The 20276-nt window shown below is 38.3% G+C and overlaps 1 protein-coding gene across 15 annotated transcripts in view; it reads left to right on the plus strand.

Annotated features, from left to right (window-relative positions):
- The window catches only part of otofa (otoferlin a), a 70443-nt gene that overhangs the window by 24208 nt on the left and 25959 nt on the right, over positions 1-20276 (plus strand). For all 15 annotated transcript variants that reach the window (XM_034900159.1, XM_034900168.1, XM_034900170.1 and 12 more), the window contains exons 4-9: positions 5050-5149; positions 8203-8402; positions 17175-17248; positions 17630-17756; positions 18013-18067; positions 19006-19137. In XM_034900159.1, the coding sequence (XP_034756050.1) occupies positions 5050-5149; positions 8203-8402; positions 17175-17248; positions 17630-17756; positions 18013-18067; positions 19006-19137 (688 nt within the window). The remainder of the gene's footprint in view (positions 1-5049; positions 5150-8202; positions 8403-17174; positions 17249-17629; positions 17757-18012; positions 18068-19005; positions 19138-20276) is intronic.

Consider the following 20276-nt stretch of genomic DNA (forward strand, 5'->3'; position numbering starts at 1 on the left):
ATTATAATTGGAATTATTAATGTTATTTTCAGATGATCAGATGTTTTGCAGCAAGCTTAGTACACATTTTACTGTTTACCTTGCAATACCTTCTGATAACTTTCCACCAGGGTAAAATACACTGTCGAAGATAAGCCCTAACTCACAGATATACTACTATAACTGGACTTTCCAGATGTTATTTCATATTTCACCTGAAGCAACACATTCTGCATGGGGAGGAAGTACAGGGAGCTGAAATGTAGCCACCTGTGTAACCTGAATGGCAAGCTGAGTTGAGGACACACGTCAGCCTTGAATAGTAAAAACCTTATTTTTCCTCTTCTGCAGACAGAATCCATGGCACAAACCGATCAGTGAAAAGAACATATGTGTTGTAAAATTCTGGGGGTATGTGAGCTCTGTTTCTTGAAAGAAATGTAAAACTCTGCAACATGTTTGAAATGCTTTCATTATTCTTTTAAGAGTGAGTATACAATTTCAATATTTTAGACTGTTTAGACTTTTCCCCTGTTTTATCTTTAGAATAGGCTTTAAATTTTACAAAAACCAGTTCCCTCTGAGATGAGATTCAATTGTATTTTATTTACAGTTTCTTAAACCTTTTTACCAATCATCAGAGACGGAGAGCGTAGGTATATGTTAGAAGATATCATTGGCAAATGAATTATTGCTAACTAACATGCTAGTTAACATTAGCAATTAAACCTAAAGAGCTAATGTAAGTCCAAACTGTCTGTAAGCATACCTTGTACTATACAGTAATTCCTCTATTGTGGGACAGTAAGTGGCGTGCTTATGCCACAATCATTAGCCTATTTTTAGAAAAACGTCAGCTAGGGTACAATAACGTGAGGTATAAGGTAATGGAGCCTTTTATACATTGTTTTGGAATGCTAATGGCAGGTGATGGCTTAATAGACTTAGACTCAGACTTAGACTTCTCTTTATTGATCCTTTTGGGATGACTCCCCTGAGGAAATTGGAAATTCCAGCAGCAGTTTTAGTAAGAAAGAAAAATAGATCCAGTGTTAAAGTGTGTGTGTGTGTGTGTGTTTGTGTGTGTGTGTGTGTGTGTGTGTGTGTGTGTGTGTGTGTGTGTGTGTGTGTGTGTGTGTGTGTGTGTGTGTGTGTGTGTTGTAGAGTCTGATGGCATGAGGGACAAAGGAGTCCTTGAGCTGGTTGGTCCGACACTTGGGATGGAGCAGCCTTCCGCTGAACAGGCTCCTCTGGGTGCTGTTGCTGATTATTAGCATCAAAATGGTGCCATAGCAGCTACGCTTAGAGAGGAGAGGGTTAACTGTTCCTGAAAAACTTCCTTTAAACAAGCAGAAACCTTGGACAGGGATAGGACTATTTACAATTCGCATGGATGCTCTTTGCAAAATTTAAATCCCTCTCTCCGGCTTTAATTTATTTTATTCCCTTCTTGAGTTTTTGTTTATCTTTGTGGTTTTAATGTAACAACAGGACATATAGTTTTAGCAGCAACAGGGCTTTACTAGCTCTAAAAGTATATCATCCTTTCATGCTGTTCACATTGAGACTCAACAATTTATTGCTTGGTCTTTAAATGCAAGCTTAAAAACATAAACATCTGCTGTCTTTTATCTTGACTTTCACATGCCTGAAGCATTGGAATGAACACTGCATATTTGTACCAGCAGAACTGCCTGACAATATTGATTTTTTTTTTTTCAAGAGAATGTTTTCATTTAATGTGATAAAGCGCAGTATATTGATGGACATTGTCATTAAAAAACAATAACCCCATTATTTCTTCTTTCTACCACTCATTTTTTACAGACTGACATTTAAATAAACCAAATGTGGGTTATACTGTGTTTACATTTCATTTGTATGCTTAGTTTCTACTGCAACACCGCTGTTGTGAGCGTGGAACAACAGTTATGATTGTAGGATCAACAAGAGAAATGTTACTGCTTCTGACCAGACACCCAGATTGGCATGACACGCTGATGGACACTGACAACCTAAAACAAGTCTTAATAGCTTCTATTGTTTGTGGTCTGTGTGAAATACTGGAGTATAGATTGCGCCCACGTAAATCAATAGATATTCATCCTTCTCATGTTCACATCAGTGTGTGTGTGCACCGTTGGGGGGCAGTGCTTGGCAGTAGCTGCTCCTCGGCCAAATCACACACACCTTTCAGCTGTAACATTTTCCTTTCACACTGTTCTTAAGCTGAGTTACCAGCAGCCGAGGTGGATTAGTGCACTGCAACCTTGAGAACAAATCTATTTGTCTTGGAAAAAATATTTTACATTTCAAAGGTCTTCTCTAGTTCACCTGAGCCAGAACGTTTGTCATAGTCATGCATCAATTTGCAAAAGAAACTTGAGGCACACAAATAAAAATAATACAAATTGAAAGGGAACGGAGCTCTGAATTATAAAGCAGATGAAAGTAAATTGTTTGCAGAACTACAATCAATAATGAATGCCACCTGTTGAAGTGCTAAAAAGTGAGCCAGAACATGATAGGTCCTGCTCAGATCAATTATTCAGCACTTGTACACATGTTACAATAGCTGAAAGCAAACGATAGACCGTTTGCTGGACATATTGGTCACCATTGTCTACGAAGAAAAGAGGATTATATTGTGGTGGGTTAGTATTTTTAGTGTTATATCTCAGAGGTAGAGACATTTTTTATCTTCAAAGATAAAGCTGACGGCACTAAACCATTAAGTTCCTTACAGACTTTTCTTGAGTAATGTCAAACCTGTAAAGTAGATCATGGAGTGATTCATTGGGGAGCCTGGCAGACATTCACCTTCACAGAGGAAAGCATCTGCCAGAGCCTGAAGGGGGGCACATACTTAACTTGAAACCCATAACTTGAATTCAAAGTGAAGTCAAGTTCTGTCGGATTCAATTTACCTCATTATTAAGTTTTGCAACTCTGCTGACAAATGTAGACTCACTTTCAAGTGTACGTTGAATTTGTCACCACCAATTCCAAAGGAAAGAGAAAGTATAGGTGAGGACATAATGTAGATGGAGATAAAGAAAGATGGAGATGCACAAGAACATGCATTTACTGTAAAACATATATGTGAGATCCGACAAGATTTCAAGGATGCATGTTAAAGCTCCAAAAGCTGCATTAACTGGAGCAAAAGTAAAACACAAGAATATCTCAAATGTATATGTCCTCTGGCACTACGGGGACTCATTCTTAAAATGCTCAGTCAGCAAAGTGCATGCTGTACCAAGTGAGCTAATGCCCGAGATAGTAATTAAAACTCTTTTGGTAATTTCTTTAAAACAATCAACTTCATTTATCAGAGCAGAGCTGCAAGTAGCACTGGCTTTCAAAAGGTTTCGAACTCAAGACCTTATGATCTGACACAAGAATTTGATTTAGAGAACAATTTTGAACTAACAATTTTTTACACTCATTTGCAGAGAGAAAGAACATGAGAAATCCTTTCCGTACAGTTGATCGAGAGAGAGTTGAGAGAGAGAGAGAGAGCTAGTGACCACTACAGTAGAAATGACTGTGGCTCATTGTGGGCTGTGCTCCATGTTCTTTGTGTTGCTGATTGCTATGCGAACAACACACTGTTTTGGGGAAACTCTATAAATTATTCACCAGCTCTAATTGACTAGCTGAATAGGGAATGTACTGGGTTTCTTCCCACTGTTAAGTTCTATGAGGGATCCTTCGGCAGCATAGAAATTAACCTAGTCCAAACTTCCCAATCGCAGAGTTGGTTATTTGAGGGTTGAAAATACTAAAAATACATTGAAAATAAAGCTCTATATCCAAAACATTTGGTTTAATTACCTTGAAATAAGGACTTTGACTAATGTAAGTCATCCATGTTATCCATGTTTGGTTTTCAGCTTCTTCCGTAATGGAGCTTTCAGAATAAAGTTGTAAATATGTGATGTTGCTGGAAGTTGATAAGAACAATATTTATAAATTAGAAACGGGTGTTTACAGTAACTCCGATATAACTTGAATGCGGCAAAACTATACTGAAATAATGCATTAATACAACCATGAGGCTGTCCACAAAGAAAAAAAAACTAATAATTGATGTTAATGTTATAATTTGACTTGTCAGACTTATATTTTGTTAATTTAGGCATCTACATTTGTAAAAGTGTTTTTTTTATGTTTATGTAAAAGAAAAATAGTTACAGTTAAAAAATGTGCCGGATATGCTGAATCCAAGGTCTCTGCAGCTTTCAGCTTTCAAATTAAAACACACAGAGAGACCTTTTTAAATTCAAATCAAAGAATAACATTCATTCAGAGTGCTGGGTGAATAAATGGTGTGCAAGTCTGTTCTAATGTATTTACTTGTCCTTTGGGGCATTGATAATAGCTTAAGAGAAGTGTCTGAGAATTTACTGCCTGGTACTGAAATTAGTTAGCTTTAGTTAGTTAATTAGTTAGCTCCAATTAGCTTTGGAAAATGACCTGTCTGAAATGTTTGTTTGTTGTAGAATTGGAAAATTGATTTTCAGTGGGATCATCAGTATTAGCAACTTTCACATAACAGTGGCTCTTTAAATGTGTATAAGTATGTGTTTATAATTTCCAATCAGACAAAAGCTTTATCTGTGTCCACTGTTTCTCACCATACTTCTCTTATGCTAGGTGAAAGGAAGACTTTGTGTGTGTGTGTGTGTGTGTGTGTATGTAAGCTGCTACCTACTTACTTTAAATTGCTCTGAGGAGTGACATACTGTAATGAGCTGGTGATAAAGGCAGTATGGTGGTAGTGCTTTCTCAATGTCTGTCTGTTGCAGCACATCTATCACCACAGTCTGTTCATAACTGCACACTGTGAGACGGAGGGGTGGAGACCAGATGCTTTTGGTGAATGCCAAAATATTATTTGTGTTTTATTAGTTGACTGAACAAGTAGATAAACTAGGGATGTGACAAGTACTAAAAGGGATTCAAGATTTACACAGCGGTAAAACAGATGTGAAGAGAAGAAATAAAGACCACCATGTATTGATTTGATGCTATGTATTGATCTCACTGATTTTTGTTTCCCTGCAGACTGGTGGGGACTTTCTGTATGGTACTTCAGAAGGTGGCTGAAGAGGGACACCTAGAGCTGACCGACACACTCATCGATGATAACAACACTTCAATAAAGGTAGATCTAAAGCTAGACACTGCTCTCACATTAAATTTGTCAGCCATCTACAGGGGTTGCACAGTGGGAATGTTAACATACTAGTTTATTTCTTTGCTTCTTTATATCACTGCATCTCATTGTAATGAGAAATGCTGGTGGAGAAGAAAACAGAGCTTAAAGCAAAGTGAATATTGAACAACTCCAAAGGAATATGTTGCTTAGTATTTTGCTGGATGTATAAATCATTTTCGCTAACAACTTCATAAGTAGACAGGGTAATATGTACCATGGTAATTTTAGACATCCAAAATGAGGAGTAAACACCCTTTACATGAAACCTCTTCAAGCCCACTGAACCCATCAGATCAAACATATGTGGTTTAGGCAACAAGAACAAAAAATTAAAGTTGAGATGCCTGGTTCCCAAAAATACCAAACAGCTGGTGTATACAAATAATGCATCAGACGTCTAGAGTAGAGGCAGCCAAAAAAAAAACCAGGTACAATTTTATTTAATGTGAGGAGGAAGATTAAAGGGGAAAATTAGAGTCCAAAAATAAATTACAAAATCTAAAATCAAGCCAACAACATTTGTAAAATGAAATGACTTACTTTACAGCCATATAATTGAAATAAAATTGTATTAGTCGGTAAAATGCTTTCACAAGCAAAGAGGGTGACATTAAATGGTGAAATCAATCTTAATTTTGCACCAGCAACAGGGGCAATAGAACAAGATATAAAGGCACCAGCTTTAAAAGACCTGCAGTATCTGATAAAAATACAACAGTCTCTTAGCAACATCAGCACCTTAGGACACTTGTCATTACCATTAATACTGATATTCTCTATTAATAGGAAATGTGTTTAGAACATCTGAACTGAGAGAAGTCAGTGGTGAGGAAGGGTGTGAGCGTGATTTTGCTGGTGAATACATAATGTAAGAGTGAATATTGTGTATGTACAGTATGTGTGAGGGAGAACTTAATCGTATGAGATTTTAAAGCACCCTGGGGTGCAAAATTATGTTAGTGGAGCAGGGAGTGCTGACATAATGTTTCTGGGATGATGACACACAGCATAAGGGTGCTTTAGGGTTTACACTATATACACACACACACACACACACACACACACACACACACACACACATACACACACACACACACACACACACAAGAGAATTTCAGTAGTCTACATTCCTGTATGAAGAAAGTAAATCCGACCTCTGAACACCTTACCTACAACTGCGCTAGTGTGGTTGCCATAGTGACAAATTAAACTTGTGGTGGACTACAGTAATTGCCTTACAAAGATCCAAGAAAGAGAGAGCAACATGGAAGGAGAAAGGGGAATGACAGCCCACAGTATATTTTCTCATCATCCATCTTTGTCAGCAAAATAAATTGGCTGCTCCGTAATAAAGATGAGGTCATTGATAGGAGGATCATATTTGTCCAAACACAACTCCCCAGAAGACACCAAAGACAAACTACAGTGTCACCACTGTTTCTCGCCTGGTTTAAATTAACACTCACTTTCAATCTGAATTCCCTCGGCAAATACTAGATAGAAAAGATGATTTATAGCACTGTCAAAGTTTGTTGTCTATACTGAGATCTTTTTCTAAACACAATTAAATACAGTGCTTTAGATAAGGTGTTGACTGTTTTATACTGGACTCTTTCACAGAAAGAGTCCAGGACTCTCTTTATACAGTTTTATAAATATCCCGTCACAGTGCCACAGTGGGTGGGGTGTTACCTTTGTGTTGTGTTGAACATACAATAGGCAGCGCCCTACCGTGCTTAAAGGATATACACACCAGGCGCTGCAAGAATAAGGCTAGGACAGTCATGACAAATCCAAACCACCTGGAGAATAGCATTTACTCCCTGTTGAGGTCAGGAAGAAAGGTAGCGGATACACCAGGCCATCTTGAGTTGAAAACCACAAACCCCAAACATTTGTAGACAAACAAAATGCATACATATATAATATACACTACCGGTCAAAAGTTTGGGGTCAGTTACAAATTTCCATTCCACTCCATTATAGACAGGATACCAGCTGATCTGAGTGGGTGGCTGATCTTTAATGAAATATCTACATTTCCCATTATCAGCAACCATTCATCCGATGTTCCAAAGGCACATTTTGTTTACTAATCTGATGTTATTTTAAGAAACTAACTAAGAAAACATTAAACAACCCTTTTGCAATTATGTAAGCAAATAATGTAATCTGGAAACTGCTTCCCAGGTTAAAAAAAAACAAGGCAACTGATCTCAGCTGGGATTCTGTCTATAATGGAGTCCAATGGAAATCTGTGAGTGACCCCAAACTTTTGACCGGTAGTGTACATCAACCCAGGATAAAGAATAACTATGTTTTTGATCTGTCAGATTCCTTTTATAGCCTATTAATAATAACAAGGGCATCATTGGGAAGTATGCTTTCAAAATATATTTTTTACAGAATACAGAAAACATGCCACAAACTGTAATTTTGTAACATACGTTACTCAATCTGAGTAACATATACTGAATACTTGGATAACTTCCACATTGAATTGCGTTTTATAAGTGTAGGAAAGCATGTGGACATATAGTGCTTACTAAACATGCTGTATTCTGGTGTCTGTAAACAAGCTGATAAATTTTGTATTTGTAATACAAAAAAATTGGTGAAAGAGAAGTCATTAGTTGCAGGTATTAGGTATTAGGTCATAAACCAAAGTTCAAATTTCTATTTTGACGTGATGATAGTGCTAGATGAAAATGTGTGGGATCACTAAAGTTGCACTGACAAACAAATTATTTTAGGCTCAGGGACATTAATTGTGCTTAAAATGTTTGGCATTGTAGGAGTTCCTAAATATGACACGTCACAGAGTCCTTTGATCAGATTTTGGTTCAGAGATAATGTGCAGATCAAAAGCAGGCGGAAGGTGAATGATCTTTTCACCAAATGCTTTAAAGTTAAATAACAGCACTGTGTATAGAATGGAAGGCGTATTAAATATGATGATAATAAATGTTCATTTTCATCTGCCTTTGTTCTGTTTTCAGACCAGCGTTACCATAGAGATTAGATACCAATCGATGGATGGCACAGTGGGAGTGTGGAGCGACGGGGAGTTCCTGGATGTTCCTGATGACCGTGACGGGATGTTTGCCTTTGAAACAGACAGCCTGCTGTCAGGACAAAGCCACGGGTCGGGCACGTCTCCCGGACGGTCCTTACAGGGATCCATACCCACCTTCAGGAAGTAAGTCAAACACACAAACTATCTTCATGAAAACTCGAGTACTTTAGGTCACAGTGAATCAGGTTGTGAAATGCTGTTGATTTGCCCCCCAAAAAATTAATTTGATGACTTTCCCGAACTAAAAACAAGAATTGTTGTTTGAATAATGCATTTCAGGTTTTAAGAGATTGTTAACAGTAATGGTGCTACTGAGGCACACATGGGTGAGAAAATAAAGTGTTGCGGTTGACATTTTCTCACAAATTGATGAGGCTTCTTGCTGTCACTTTTATGAAGGGGAAAACGTGGGGTTCTGTGCAATGGGCAGACCCACCAAAGAATATAGTGGCCTGACACTGATGCCCAAAACCCCAATTAAGAGCAGATTTAGTGTTAGTATAGTATGCAGACGTGGCTGTGGTCAATGTTTGTGCAAGGTTTTAATTAACTAAGCAGTGCAGTTAGAAGGTTATGAAGAAAACAAAGTGTTTGATGCAAAGTTATTTTTAAACATTTGATAATTACATTTTAAATTTGGCACATCAAAGGTACTCAAATTAAAGAGGGACTCCACCAATTTTCACATCAAAGTATGTTTACAGGTGTTGTGTAGTACTACTGCATATGTGCAAAAGTTGTGTAAAGCCTTTTGTGGCTCCAGAGGGAGCTGCAGGAAGTCTGATCAATTGCCTCAAGTTATTTTAGTAATGGTTGGGGCTGAAGTCAGTCAGCACCAGAAGAAGTGCGGAATGGAACATCAATATAACAATATCTCTGTTTCTTCTAGAAAGATTTTCAATTTTTATTTTATTTTTAACTGTCCATTGTGAGTAACACAATGGTATAAGGCTAAATCGGAAACCGATGGAGTGCCTACTCCAGGCATGAGTCTGAGGAATGAGTCCTTACCCAAGGTGAAGGAGGATAAATACCTTGGGGTCTTGTTCGTGAGTGAGGTGACAATGGAGAGGGAGATTGGAACACCTCGCTAGGGAGGTGATTGGAAAAGGCCTCGGGGAGGACCCAAGACTAGGCGGAGAGATTATATCTCCACTTTAGCCTGGAAGATCCTTAATTGTTCAAGTACTCTTTAAAGTGTCCAGAAATAATGTATCTTAAAAGGCAATGTTAAAACAGAGGATACTTTTCTCTACAATGTTTTCACCAGCACTGGGGTTAAAAATGATAAATGGATTTCATTTGCACTTGGTGGATGTGAACCTTGCTTGTCACTTACAATTTTGTCAACAGCTAAAGTTGCAAGGCCTGTTTATACAGTTTATAATACATTGCATATGTTAGTTAATAATAAAAAGACAAGTAATCCCAGGCTGTACAAGGTTGTACAGATTTAGTATGAAAAACTTGAAGACTCTCTGCCCCACAGCACTACACTGTTACGTGATCTTCCTCTGTGGTTTGTTAGTCGTGTTTTTGTTCAATAGTAAAAATATCTGTAGGGGGTATCGATTTCTACTAAGACAATCTGCACAGCCAAAAAACCCTAAACCCATCATTATACTGCATGTTTAGTGGCCGTGTGAAAGATTGTGTATGTCTGAGGCTGAATGCTGTTGGGTGCATGATTTTATGTTTGTTTGTTTGTTGACAGTGAACGGCGAAGTTGCACTGCGTCTTACAGCATTGCATTAGAAACTTCTCAGGGTCTGTTGATGTGAGCCAGAGGAAAACAAGAAAGTTTCACTAATCTAAGTTTCGGAGCGTCCCATGGGTGTTATACAACAGATAGTGGATTTGAATTTGGTCAACAAAGAAAAACGAAAGTACAAAAAAATATTCTAAAAAGCTGGAATAAAAGTAACCAAACTCACACATCTAAAACTGGTGTATTAAATTTCATTGCATTTCCTCACCTTTCTTCAGGTGAACAAGCCCTCAGTCCTTTCTGCTTGTCGAGGGCACCTGTCATCTAGTTGCCGTGGTTGCACAGAGCTGTCAGTCACACTTGGTAAGGGCCGCCGTAGGGCTTTCGTCTGAAAAGGTGTTGCAAGTTGCTGAGAATTACTAACTAACTCCTATCCTTGCCAACAAATCCACCTCTATTCCACCTCACATCTGTGTTGGTCAGACTGATGGGCTTGTGGAAAAATGTTAATAGCCTCGCCACTTCTCATTTAAACCCCTATATAGTCCGAAATACCAGCTATTCAGTTTATTTCGGGTTGAGACGTTTTCAGATTTAAACTCTTTAAAGGTGTTTTATTGTGTCCTGAATTCTGGCACTCTGTGGCCAATTGTTCTTATAATGGTAAAGAAGTGTTAAAGGTGCTCTAGACAATGTACGCGTTTTTTAGGCTACAACATTTGTTGTCACAAAAAGCAAACATGTCCTTACTATCCGCTGTCTTCCACACCGCACGTTCTGACTGTTTCAGGAAGCACAGAAGGGAGGGGGAGGGGATGGGACTAGGAGGAGAGAGGGGCGAGCTAGCCTCCCTTTTGTTTGTTTGTTTGACAATACAAGGAGATTATAACCAGGGAACCTTTTGGAAAAAGTTTAGCCTCAAGGTGTATTTCCTACCTTTTGGGTTTGTGGTTTTGTGTGTCTGTTTTACCTTCTCTTTTAATGCACAACTCTGAACAATATCACCTCATCAGTAATTGTTTTCATTGAGTCAAACACATCTGACAACATCCTGGGGAGTAACGTGTCCTTTCCTGGTAATATTTTAATCGCAGAACATTAAATAAGAAATTGCAATCAGCTGCCAGAAGGCATTCTGACACTTTGAGAGAACAGGAGTTATGTTATATTCCTAAAATGCAGAGTGGAAGAATAATTAACAGAAGAATTGTATATACAGTACATGGTACAAGTAGCATGTTCTACTTCTTTCTATTTTTAACATTTCAACTGCAGCATAAAAGGTCATGCATGCTGCTTACAGGAGAGCTTGTGCTCGTTGGTGTTTTTATTGGGAATTCAATTTCATTATAACTGTACAGGATGGCTGCAAGGGAGTGTAGGTGGCTTATTAAGGCACATTGCTTCCTGCTTATCCCCTTGATGAAGTTAAATTGCACCCAGAATTGACTAGCTCACTACTACCACTTCTCCTTTCTGCAGCTTTTACATCGTCTCTGGTCCTGCAGAATGATTTATGGCGGTACCTTTGACGCATTTTGTGCTATCTGCAATACCACAATGCTTTGCAAGAGTTTTGTTATTCCTAGTAGTAAATCCGCCTCAGTGTGGTTTTACTGCCAGTGTAGCAGATCTGCTGAATAGTGCATGCGAAGGAGCACAAGTGCCAGACGTAAAGAGTATGGACTTAAGCTCTGATTGTCATTTGATCTGTGGACATCAAATACTAGGGGATGGGAAAGGGGGGGGGGGCAATGAGATAAAATGGGCAACAGGCTAACAGGACAGGATTTTGTTTTTCTTATAAAACTATTCATGAATTATTTGGTATAGCCTCACTGAAGCACATTGCTGTAAATAGTCATTGTGTTTATTCAAACTCTTTTAATATGCATGATTAATTTGCATAACATTAAATCGGCACTCAAAGGAGACAGCCCAGGCAAAGCTTCTGTTGAAAGGATAATTTACTGAAACAAGTGTTCATTTATTTATTACGTTTTTTTGCCAAGTGTGTGGTTCATTGGTCCATCAGTGTAAATTGCTGCGTCTTCAAAGACAGCTCTGGCGTCACATAGTGATAATATGTCATCACACAGCGCTGTGGTGCAGGTGTTGCGAGGCCTTTTATCTCACTCGTCTTTATCTCAGTGGATCTGCTCATTGCAGCACTGACTCCCTGTGGAAACATTCATTACAACAGACATGTCAGCTAATACAGATTCATGATATACTTATACAGATATATTCATCTTAGATATAGATTTAGATTTTTTTCGGTCTTAGGTTGTAAGAGGCCCTTTCCGCACAGGTGTTTTCACTTATGTTGCCAGATAAGACCTCTATGCATTCGTTGTACACTCTGCAAGCCGTCAGCTTTCAAATGTACAGGAAATCCTTGTCAGCAAATCTTCACATCAGTGAGACGACACATTTTGCTGACACACTGCCATTACAGATAAAGCTTTACATAATCCATTTCTGTCTAAAACTTGGCAATGAGTGGCATGAAAAGGAAATCAGTAAAAATGTGATTTTTCATTATCACCTATTATTTAACTTCATGTTAGGTTTTAAATTATCTGAAGGATGTATTGTTTCCCTCTGCAGAGGCAGATGCTGGATTGAAGCAGTTGTCTTTTGAATTTTTGATTTCTCACATCTTGTGAAGCTGTGTTCTCTCCATGAACTGTTTTGTGTTTCTCAGGTCTGCTCTCGTGGTTTGCAGTAATTCTTGTTCTTGGCTCATGTGATAGGACAGTGTGTGAATTTGATCCCTGTGTAGAGGTGGATCCTCCCCTCATTGTTATTTTTCTGTTCCAATCCTTGATGTGGGAGCATTCGATGACGAAATGAAGACATGCCTCTTGGGGTAAATCCCAGTTACTGTATCACCTGCATGTGTGTTTGTCCCAGATAGGATTTAGAATCCGATGTTTTAATTAGAAATCATTGTTTACAAGATTACATAAAAGGGAATGTCTTTGGAATCCCTTAGAAGTGAGCGGGCATGTTGAACGAAAAAAGGAACACTTTGTCTCTTAAAACCTTCAAAGTAGTCTGACTAAAAGTGTATTTTTAACCAGCCCAGTTGATGCAATGGCAGAGTAAAAAATGCAAGAGTGCTATTTGGAGTGAATATTAAAATTTAAAAAGTACTGTGTGTTCATAGGAAATGGTCGTTGTCCTTCATTTTCCTTCCACCATTATTCTTCTTTTCTTTCTTCTTTGTCTGCATTGTGTAAATTGTGTAAATGATGTATCATTCACACACAGTAAATAACGGTGTAAGTGTGTTTATTCTACAGATAAATGCACACAAAATAAGCCCAAATCCATTTTTTATGTTTTGTGTGCACTGTGTAGGCGATGCGAGCACTTTTAAGGTTGCAGGGCATTAAACTTGCATTTGCTTCTAAATATGTGAATTTTGCAAGATCACAAGCAAATAATATCAATAAATGTAACAATTACCTTTCTTATAGGCAAATGAAGCAGCTGCGCATAATCATTTGAGAAGAAAAACCATCTGGGATAAAAAAATATTGATGTTCCATTTTATCTATTGTTGCCACATAGTAGTAGAGGTCTCACTACAGTCAAAGTGTAACAATCGAAAACCATTACATCATGCTTTGAGCAGCAGAGTAAAAAATCTGCCAAGGAAAGAAAATATTGAGAGAGAGAGAGAGAGAGAGAGAGAGAGAGAGAGAGAGAGAGAGAGAGAGAGAGAGAGAGAGCAAAAGGACTGCAGAGCATTCAATAACGTTTTAGGATAGAGAGTTGGGCTTTAGTGAGAGTTTCATTCAACTGTGATATTAGGTAGCATCGATCTTTGTCTGGCTCCAGTCCAGTGGATCCTGGAAGCACCAAAATATGTGCATCCAATTTAGGTATGTGAGAGAGAAAGAATCAGGTGTGTAGGGTGTGAGGATGTCACTGAGCTCCATTCAGCAGAGTACCCAGAGCTGAACGTACAGACAGTATATGTCAATTATTTATTGATCGCTGGCAGGGTCTTTTTTTATCTTCCACATGAAAACTTGCAAATTGTTGTTGTCACAACTTTGACAATACACATTTAGAAAAACGTTCTGGGTATGGATAAAACACATTAAACAATTAAACAGCATTGAGCATATCATTCAATGTAACTCTTAAGCCCTCACTATGGGAGCAGGTGCACAGCCATGCAGCCAGCCACACACACTCCCAATAAAGGAGTTTGCCATTGAAATTTTTAATTCAAGCAATTCAAATTCAAAAAACTTTGAAAATGTTATTAGGTAAAACACAAAAACATGAATGATAATGAGCTAAATACTTTTTGTTCAGCTGTTTAAGTACCACTCCAAATACATAACTGCAAAAGTAGATGGAATAATGTGCAACTATTCCCGAGTCGGAATACTGGGAGGTTTTTGTGTTTTTCCCATTCTTTTGTTCTGACATTTTGACTGAGCAACTGAACCGGACTCCGCCTCCAACGCTGTATACAGTATTTATTATGCATCCATGGTTGCTACTGTAGCACCAACTGATGGCAGCAGAACAGTAGCCTCTTATCAAAGGGCATATCTACCACTTGTTTAGACCTACAGATATGTTCATGTTGGACTGTCTGCAGCAAGTTCAAAGCCAGGTCTCTGGGGGTTAACTGCAATTTACACACTCATCTTCGGCTACTTACTTCTTGACATGTACATTAAAAATTGTTTCATAATTGTGAGAATAAAATCTTTGATGCACAGTTTTAAACCCCTGTTTTATTGAGGAGATGAAAAACAAGCCGCCAGGTACTGGCACATAACCTTGGGAATAATTCTGCTTCAGTTATAGCATTCATCTTGTCTGCAATTTACACGTGTAATGAGGTCATTTATTCATGCTCTTATGTATTATTGAGTATCGCACACCCACCCATACAGTACAGTACATTGTTTGCTTTAAGCACAAAGAGTTCTTAGCTTTTTAATCTGCAACATCTGGCTTTGGTCTGCCAGTTGGTTGATGTGCAGTGCTTAGAGGTTGCAGTTTAGTCACTGTTGCATTAATGGTCTTTATTTCAGATCAAAGGGGGAAAAAAAGGAAAGAGAAAGAAAATTATAGTTAGAATGGCTTCTTTGATTATCTACTTCAACTTCACAGACAAGTCCAAATCTCTCTATGTCCTTTTAAAGTTTGACATTTTGGGAGTTTTACCTGCAAATTGTGAATTTGCATACTTCCATATAGTCCAATTGGAAACCCCACTAGTGAACAGTATTTTCCTTCTCACTGATATCTTTGAAGGATAGATTTTTTGTTGTTAAATCTGAATAGAAGGATGAAGGATCTCATTTTAAACTCAGATGTGGCTTCCAGCTTAAAGCTCTGATGTTGTTCTTGTTGGATTCACTCTTAACTTGGCTCAGAATAGGAAAGGAAAAGAGAGTGAAGATGGCAAAAGACAAATAACTGAATATATTTGGTAGCTGATTGGTTTTTCTTCCAGAATTTTCTTTTGAGTCGCCTCTCTTTTTTGATTGGAAACCAATGTCTTGTGCAGAGATGCACTTTTTACTGCTGGCAGAGACGCAGCAGATCTTTACCTGCTGTAACTTCTTGGCCTTCTGCCTGTTCACATGACAATCTATGTTTACGTTTTTCTGATAGAACCGTGATCTTGTGTGTTTATTCTCTCTCAGAAGCAAAGGCGGGAGTAGCATAGCATTGTTTTAGTGCTAAAAACTTTTTAAGTTTGATGTTTGGTGTACAAAGCTGCTGACTTTGACAAAGAAGACTACCTCCTCTCTCTGTCTTCAGCCATGTACATCCACCTTGTTCTCCCTCCCTCTCTCCCGCCCCTTCTCTCTCCTGCATCATTCACTCATCTGACCAACTCCCATCTTGCCTGACTGGTCTGGAGGATCTGTACTTGACAGGTGAAAAAGAATATGAAAAACATAGTTCAAATAGAAGAAAGCTCGGGGAGGAATTTTGTTGAGGCACATTTATGGTAATCTGAGCTCTCAGGAGTTGGGTAGGAACAGTGGTGTCTTTCATGTGGTATGTATGAAACACATTTTGTGTGTGTGTCTTTTATTTTTGGTACCTTATTGTTAAATTATAGATTGAATGAAACGAGGAGGTCGACTGGATTACTGGAACATCTGATTTTAGAATGATCAACTCACAGCAATTAAATTATCAGTAAATTGTTTTTCCAACTAGTTGATTTAATTGTCTAGTCTATAAAATGTTGAGTCCAACGTGACTTTTTAAATTACTACTTTAAATGTAGTTATTTAATTGTTTCAGTGTTAATAGATATTTTTCAAAGAATTTTCTTTTTTTTTCATGCATGCACTGATAATCGAAAAATGTGCACATGGTCTGGAAACACACCGGTCAAACTGTGCTTTGTGTCATACTGTAGACCTGACAGGCTGAGAATCCTAGGAGCACAATTTCAAGTGTGATTGGCCTTGATTTGATTTGACTAAAAAAACGTCTTAACTTTATTTTAATCAGACTTTAAGTACAGACTTTTAATCATTCTTGGCACTCAAATGAGTTGTAAAACCATCCAGTTTTCATATTCCATGAAATGAGGTGGAAGGTTGCCTCTAGAATAACGTTGGAAAGATCAAAGCAGAAATTGAACTCTGATACACTCAACTCTGAATGCTTGAAGAAACAAAAGGAAAACCTTCCTATTCATTAATTTCCTGACATCTATCCATATCCGCAGCATACTGGACGGTTACAATCATTTTTAATTATTAAGGCCCCTCATTTGTCGTCTCGCTGACGACATCAAAAGCTCTTTGTTGTTGTGGTGTCATGTGATCCAGATAATATCAATGTGGAGACACCGGATACTCTTGTTTTGTGATTGAGGTTTTGGAGAATTGGTGGGGAGCAGGGTTGGAGGGCGATTACATCCCCTGGAGTTAAATGTCTAACCGAGTTACAAAGATGTCCATGATATAAGTTATGGTGTTGGGTTGCATTAAAATTATGTGCAGAAGTGGGCCATGGGAATTTCTGCTAAAGTCAAGTTCAGTCCTAATGTTACTCAATTTCTCCTGTGGGTCTGAGTCTACTGATGGAGAGTGAACTCATGGAGACAAGTATGAGAAAGATTGCTTTCATGTTATAAGTTCCCTACTTCTCCTCCCATCTGTCTTTATCTCCTTCACCAGAGCAGGGAAGGGAGTTTTCTCAGCCATGAAGCTCGGCAAGATCAAGAGCTCTAAGGACGATCACAAGAGAGGAGGTAAAATATCACTCAAGATAGAAGATAAGGCCCAAAACTAGTTATTCATCTTTTCTGTTTATTTTTACCCAAATCTAGCAAGTTACCAGGAGGGCAAGTACATGTTGAAGCAAATGTAGACAACAAGTGATAATAAATAATGGCCTGTAATATTTAGGGTCATAGCCAGAAATCAAAAATAAAATGGTGACATATTTAAACATAGGATTTAAAAAGTAGTGGAATCAGCCTATTTGTTTTAAATTTTAAGAATGTTAACACCCCACAAGTTTCATAGAAACGTGATCTTACTGTTGTCATTAGCAGAAAGGGCTGTGGTTGTACCAATAATACATTTTTGGTTGCTTCTGGTGGTGTTACCCTTGTGCCATTTTTGTTCAGATGAGCCAGCAGTCCTGGACATGGAGGACCTGGACAGGAAGGCCGTGCGTCTTGCTGGAGCAATGGACCCAGACACGATCTCTCTGGCCTCTGTCACCGCTGTCACCACCAACGTCTCCAATAAAAGGTCTCATTTTTGTTTTAAACACTGAGGCATGCATGCACCCACATGGTAGAGAAGTATATTAATACACATCATGGTCTCAGTCACCGCCGTACATCTCAAACTGCTGATGCTGCAGGATAATTTGAGGCAAGTTGGGAAGGTGGAAAAGATTAAGATTCCACCTTAGAATTAAGTTTGTGATCATCATGTGCAACCTCAGTGTTTCTCTGTTGGAGTACAGGAGAATACAATCACCAGTTGTTTTGTGTATCTTCAGGTCGAAGCCAGATATCAAGATGGAGCCAGGCTCTGGACGCCCAGTGGATTATCAGGTGTGTTTGTGTGTGTTTGTGTGTGTGTGTGTGTCTGTGTGTGTGTGTGTGTGTGTGTGTGTGTGTGTGTGTATAAACATTTATATGCATTTCTACCTGCATATCTGCACATACAATTGTGTGCAGGTTCATTGATGTGTTTGTGCATTTCTCCTGAGTCTTTTTTAAAAATGTGATGTTTTATTTTTTACCATTTGTATTTCATATGTGTGCGATGGGAACTACACATCTTTGCCTTCATGCCGCCGAGAGAGATGACAATATTACTATATATACATATGTATGTCTGTGTACTGTATATGTGGTGATGCAAGGGTTTCTTTTTATACTCATGGCTGTTTGCCTGCTGTGGCTATACTAAATAGTTTACCACTAATGAAGTAAAAGGAGGAAAGGAATAATTGTAGACACAGTGTAACAATCCTTCAAAGCTGGCACATTTCCTATTTTCCTTGGCCTTTTTTATTTAACAATATGAATGCATTAAATGTATTCATGAAATAATATATGTATGAACCATAAACTTGTTTATGTACCAGACTGAAATCCTGGTATAATTTTAGACTGCAGACTTTTCCTCGCTTTTTATCTTTCTCTTCTTTGTTGCATTATCTAATGACTAATTAAACCAGAGGGATATATTACTTGGATGTAGAAACTTATCTCAGATCAAGTTTGTCCAGCAAATGGCACAATGATTTAGCCGCGGGAGATGTACGAGTAAACACAGGATGAGGAAGTGTAATCTGGTAGAAGCCCTCACTGTCTGGAATCATAACCATTAGTTTGTGAAAGATCAATTTGGTTGTTTCTTTTTGCCTTTGAATTGTCCTCAGGGTAATTACTGCATAGTTGCTGCTGGTAAACTCACTGTTGGATGAAAGTCAGCTTGTTTTAGCTTCCGAAGTCATATCGAATTTGCTAATATCTACCATCAGATCAACATCACAGTGATTGAGGCCCGGCAGCTGATAGGCCTCAACATGGACCCTGTTGTATGTGTGGAGATTGGAGATGACAAGAAGTACACATCCATGAAGGAGTCCACCAACTGCCCGTACTACAATGAGGTTAGACCCTTTCGGCTTCAAAAATTCACACTGCAAGAAGGCAATTGTCACCTTTTTATGGATTTTTTTTAAACTTTCTTTTTACCTCTGAATGTCAGTTTCCCTTTGTCTCTGCTATGCAACATGACAACATCAGACATGTTAACTGATGCCAATAAATAAATACATTAAATATACTCCAACAGTAATCACAATTAATGCTTTTAGTAGTATTTGTTAATGTAAATAAACAAAATAATTGTGAAAACCTAGGTTGTATAAGATAAAACCACCAAGATAATTGGTGTGATTATACAGTAAATGTATCTACATTGCTGTATTTACATTGTTAGAGCAGGTGTTTCTCAACATGAAGACATCGGTCTTTTTCCTGTTCTTCAGCCAATCAGATTTCTGGGAACATGCACAAAGTAAAATGCTGTGTAGAGGCTGTCAGGGCTCTTATTGATGGTCTGCCATTTCTAAATGTTACTGGACAGCAGATAACCTATCTTGGTATGAATTGTTGGTAGTGGTTAGGGTCAGGCAGAGGTCAGCTTCTGGGCTGTGTCCTACAGGGAAAGGAAGTGACAGTTTGTCTGCTATTGATTCCTTCTGTTTGTCTTAAAATCCCCTGTGGAGAGACAAAGTCAAGATAAAAGTACTTCACACTCTCTCTCCTCGTTTCCAGACCCTTCAGTTTGTTCAGAGTCTTTGCTGTTTCAGATAGCTTCACACTTCTCAAGAGTAATCATCTGTAATCAGTTGAAGTGGGAAAATACACTATACTACACTATTGCAAAAACTACATCATTATGAGAAATATAATCTCACCCCAATGTATCACCCTTGTCCTTGTCACTCTGCTTGTTGTCTGATAATGGGTCCATGATTGGGATGTTGCCTGCAGCAAAGTCAATGATGTACAGTTCTGTAGAGTGTGGCTGTCCTTGAAGTGGGAGAACAAGTGCCTTGTGTTTTTCTTTGTCTCTATTGTCAAAAAACATGAACAACATTAAAATAGAGCAACTGCAAAATGATATCATAAGAAAAATCTGAAATTTGTAGGCTGCTGTACCAATACATTGACTCTTGGAGACACCTACAGAAGAGGTATGACAGAACTTGAAATCAGCCTCTTTTTTTAAGCCACTCATCAT

Source organism: Etheostoma cragini, chromosome 18, assembly GCF_013103735.1.
Source record: "Etheostoma cragini isolate CJK2018 chromosome 18, CSU_Ecrag_1.0, whole genome shotgun sequence".
NCBI classification, from domain to species: Eukaryota; Metazoa; Chordata; class Actinopteri; order Perciformes; family Percidae; genus Etheostoma; species Etheostoma cragini.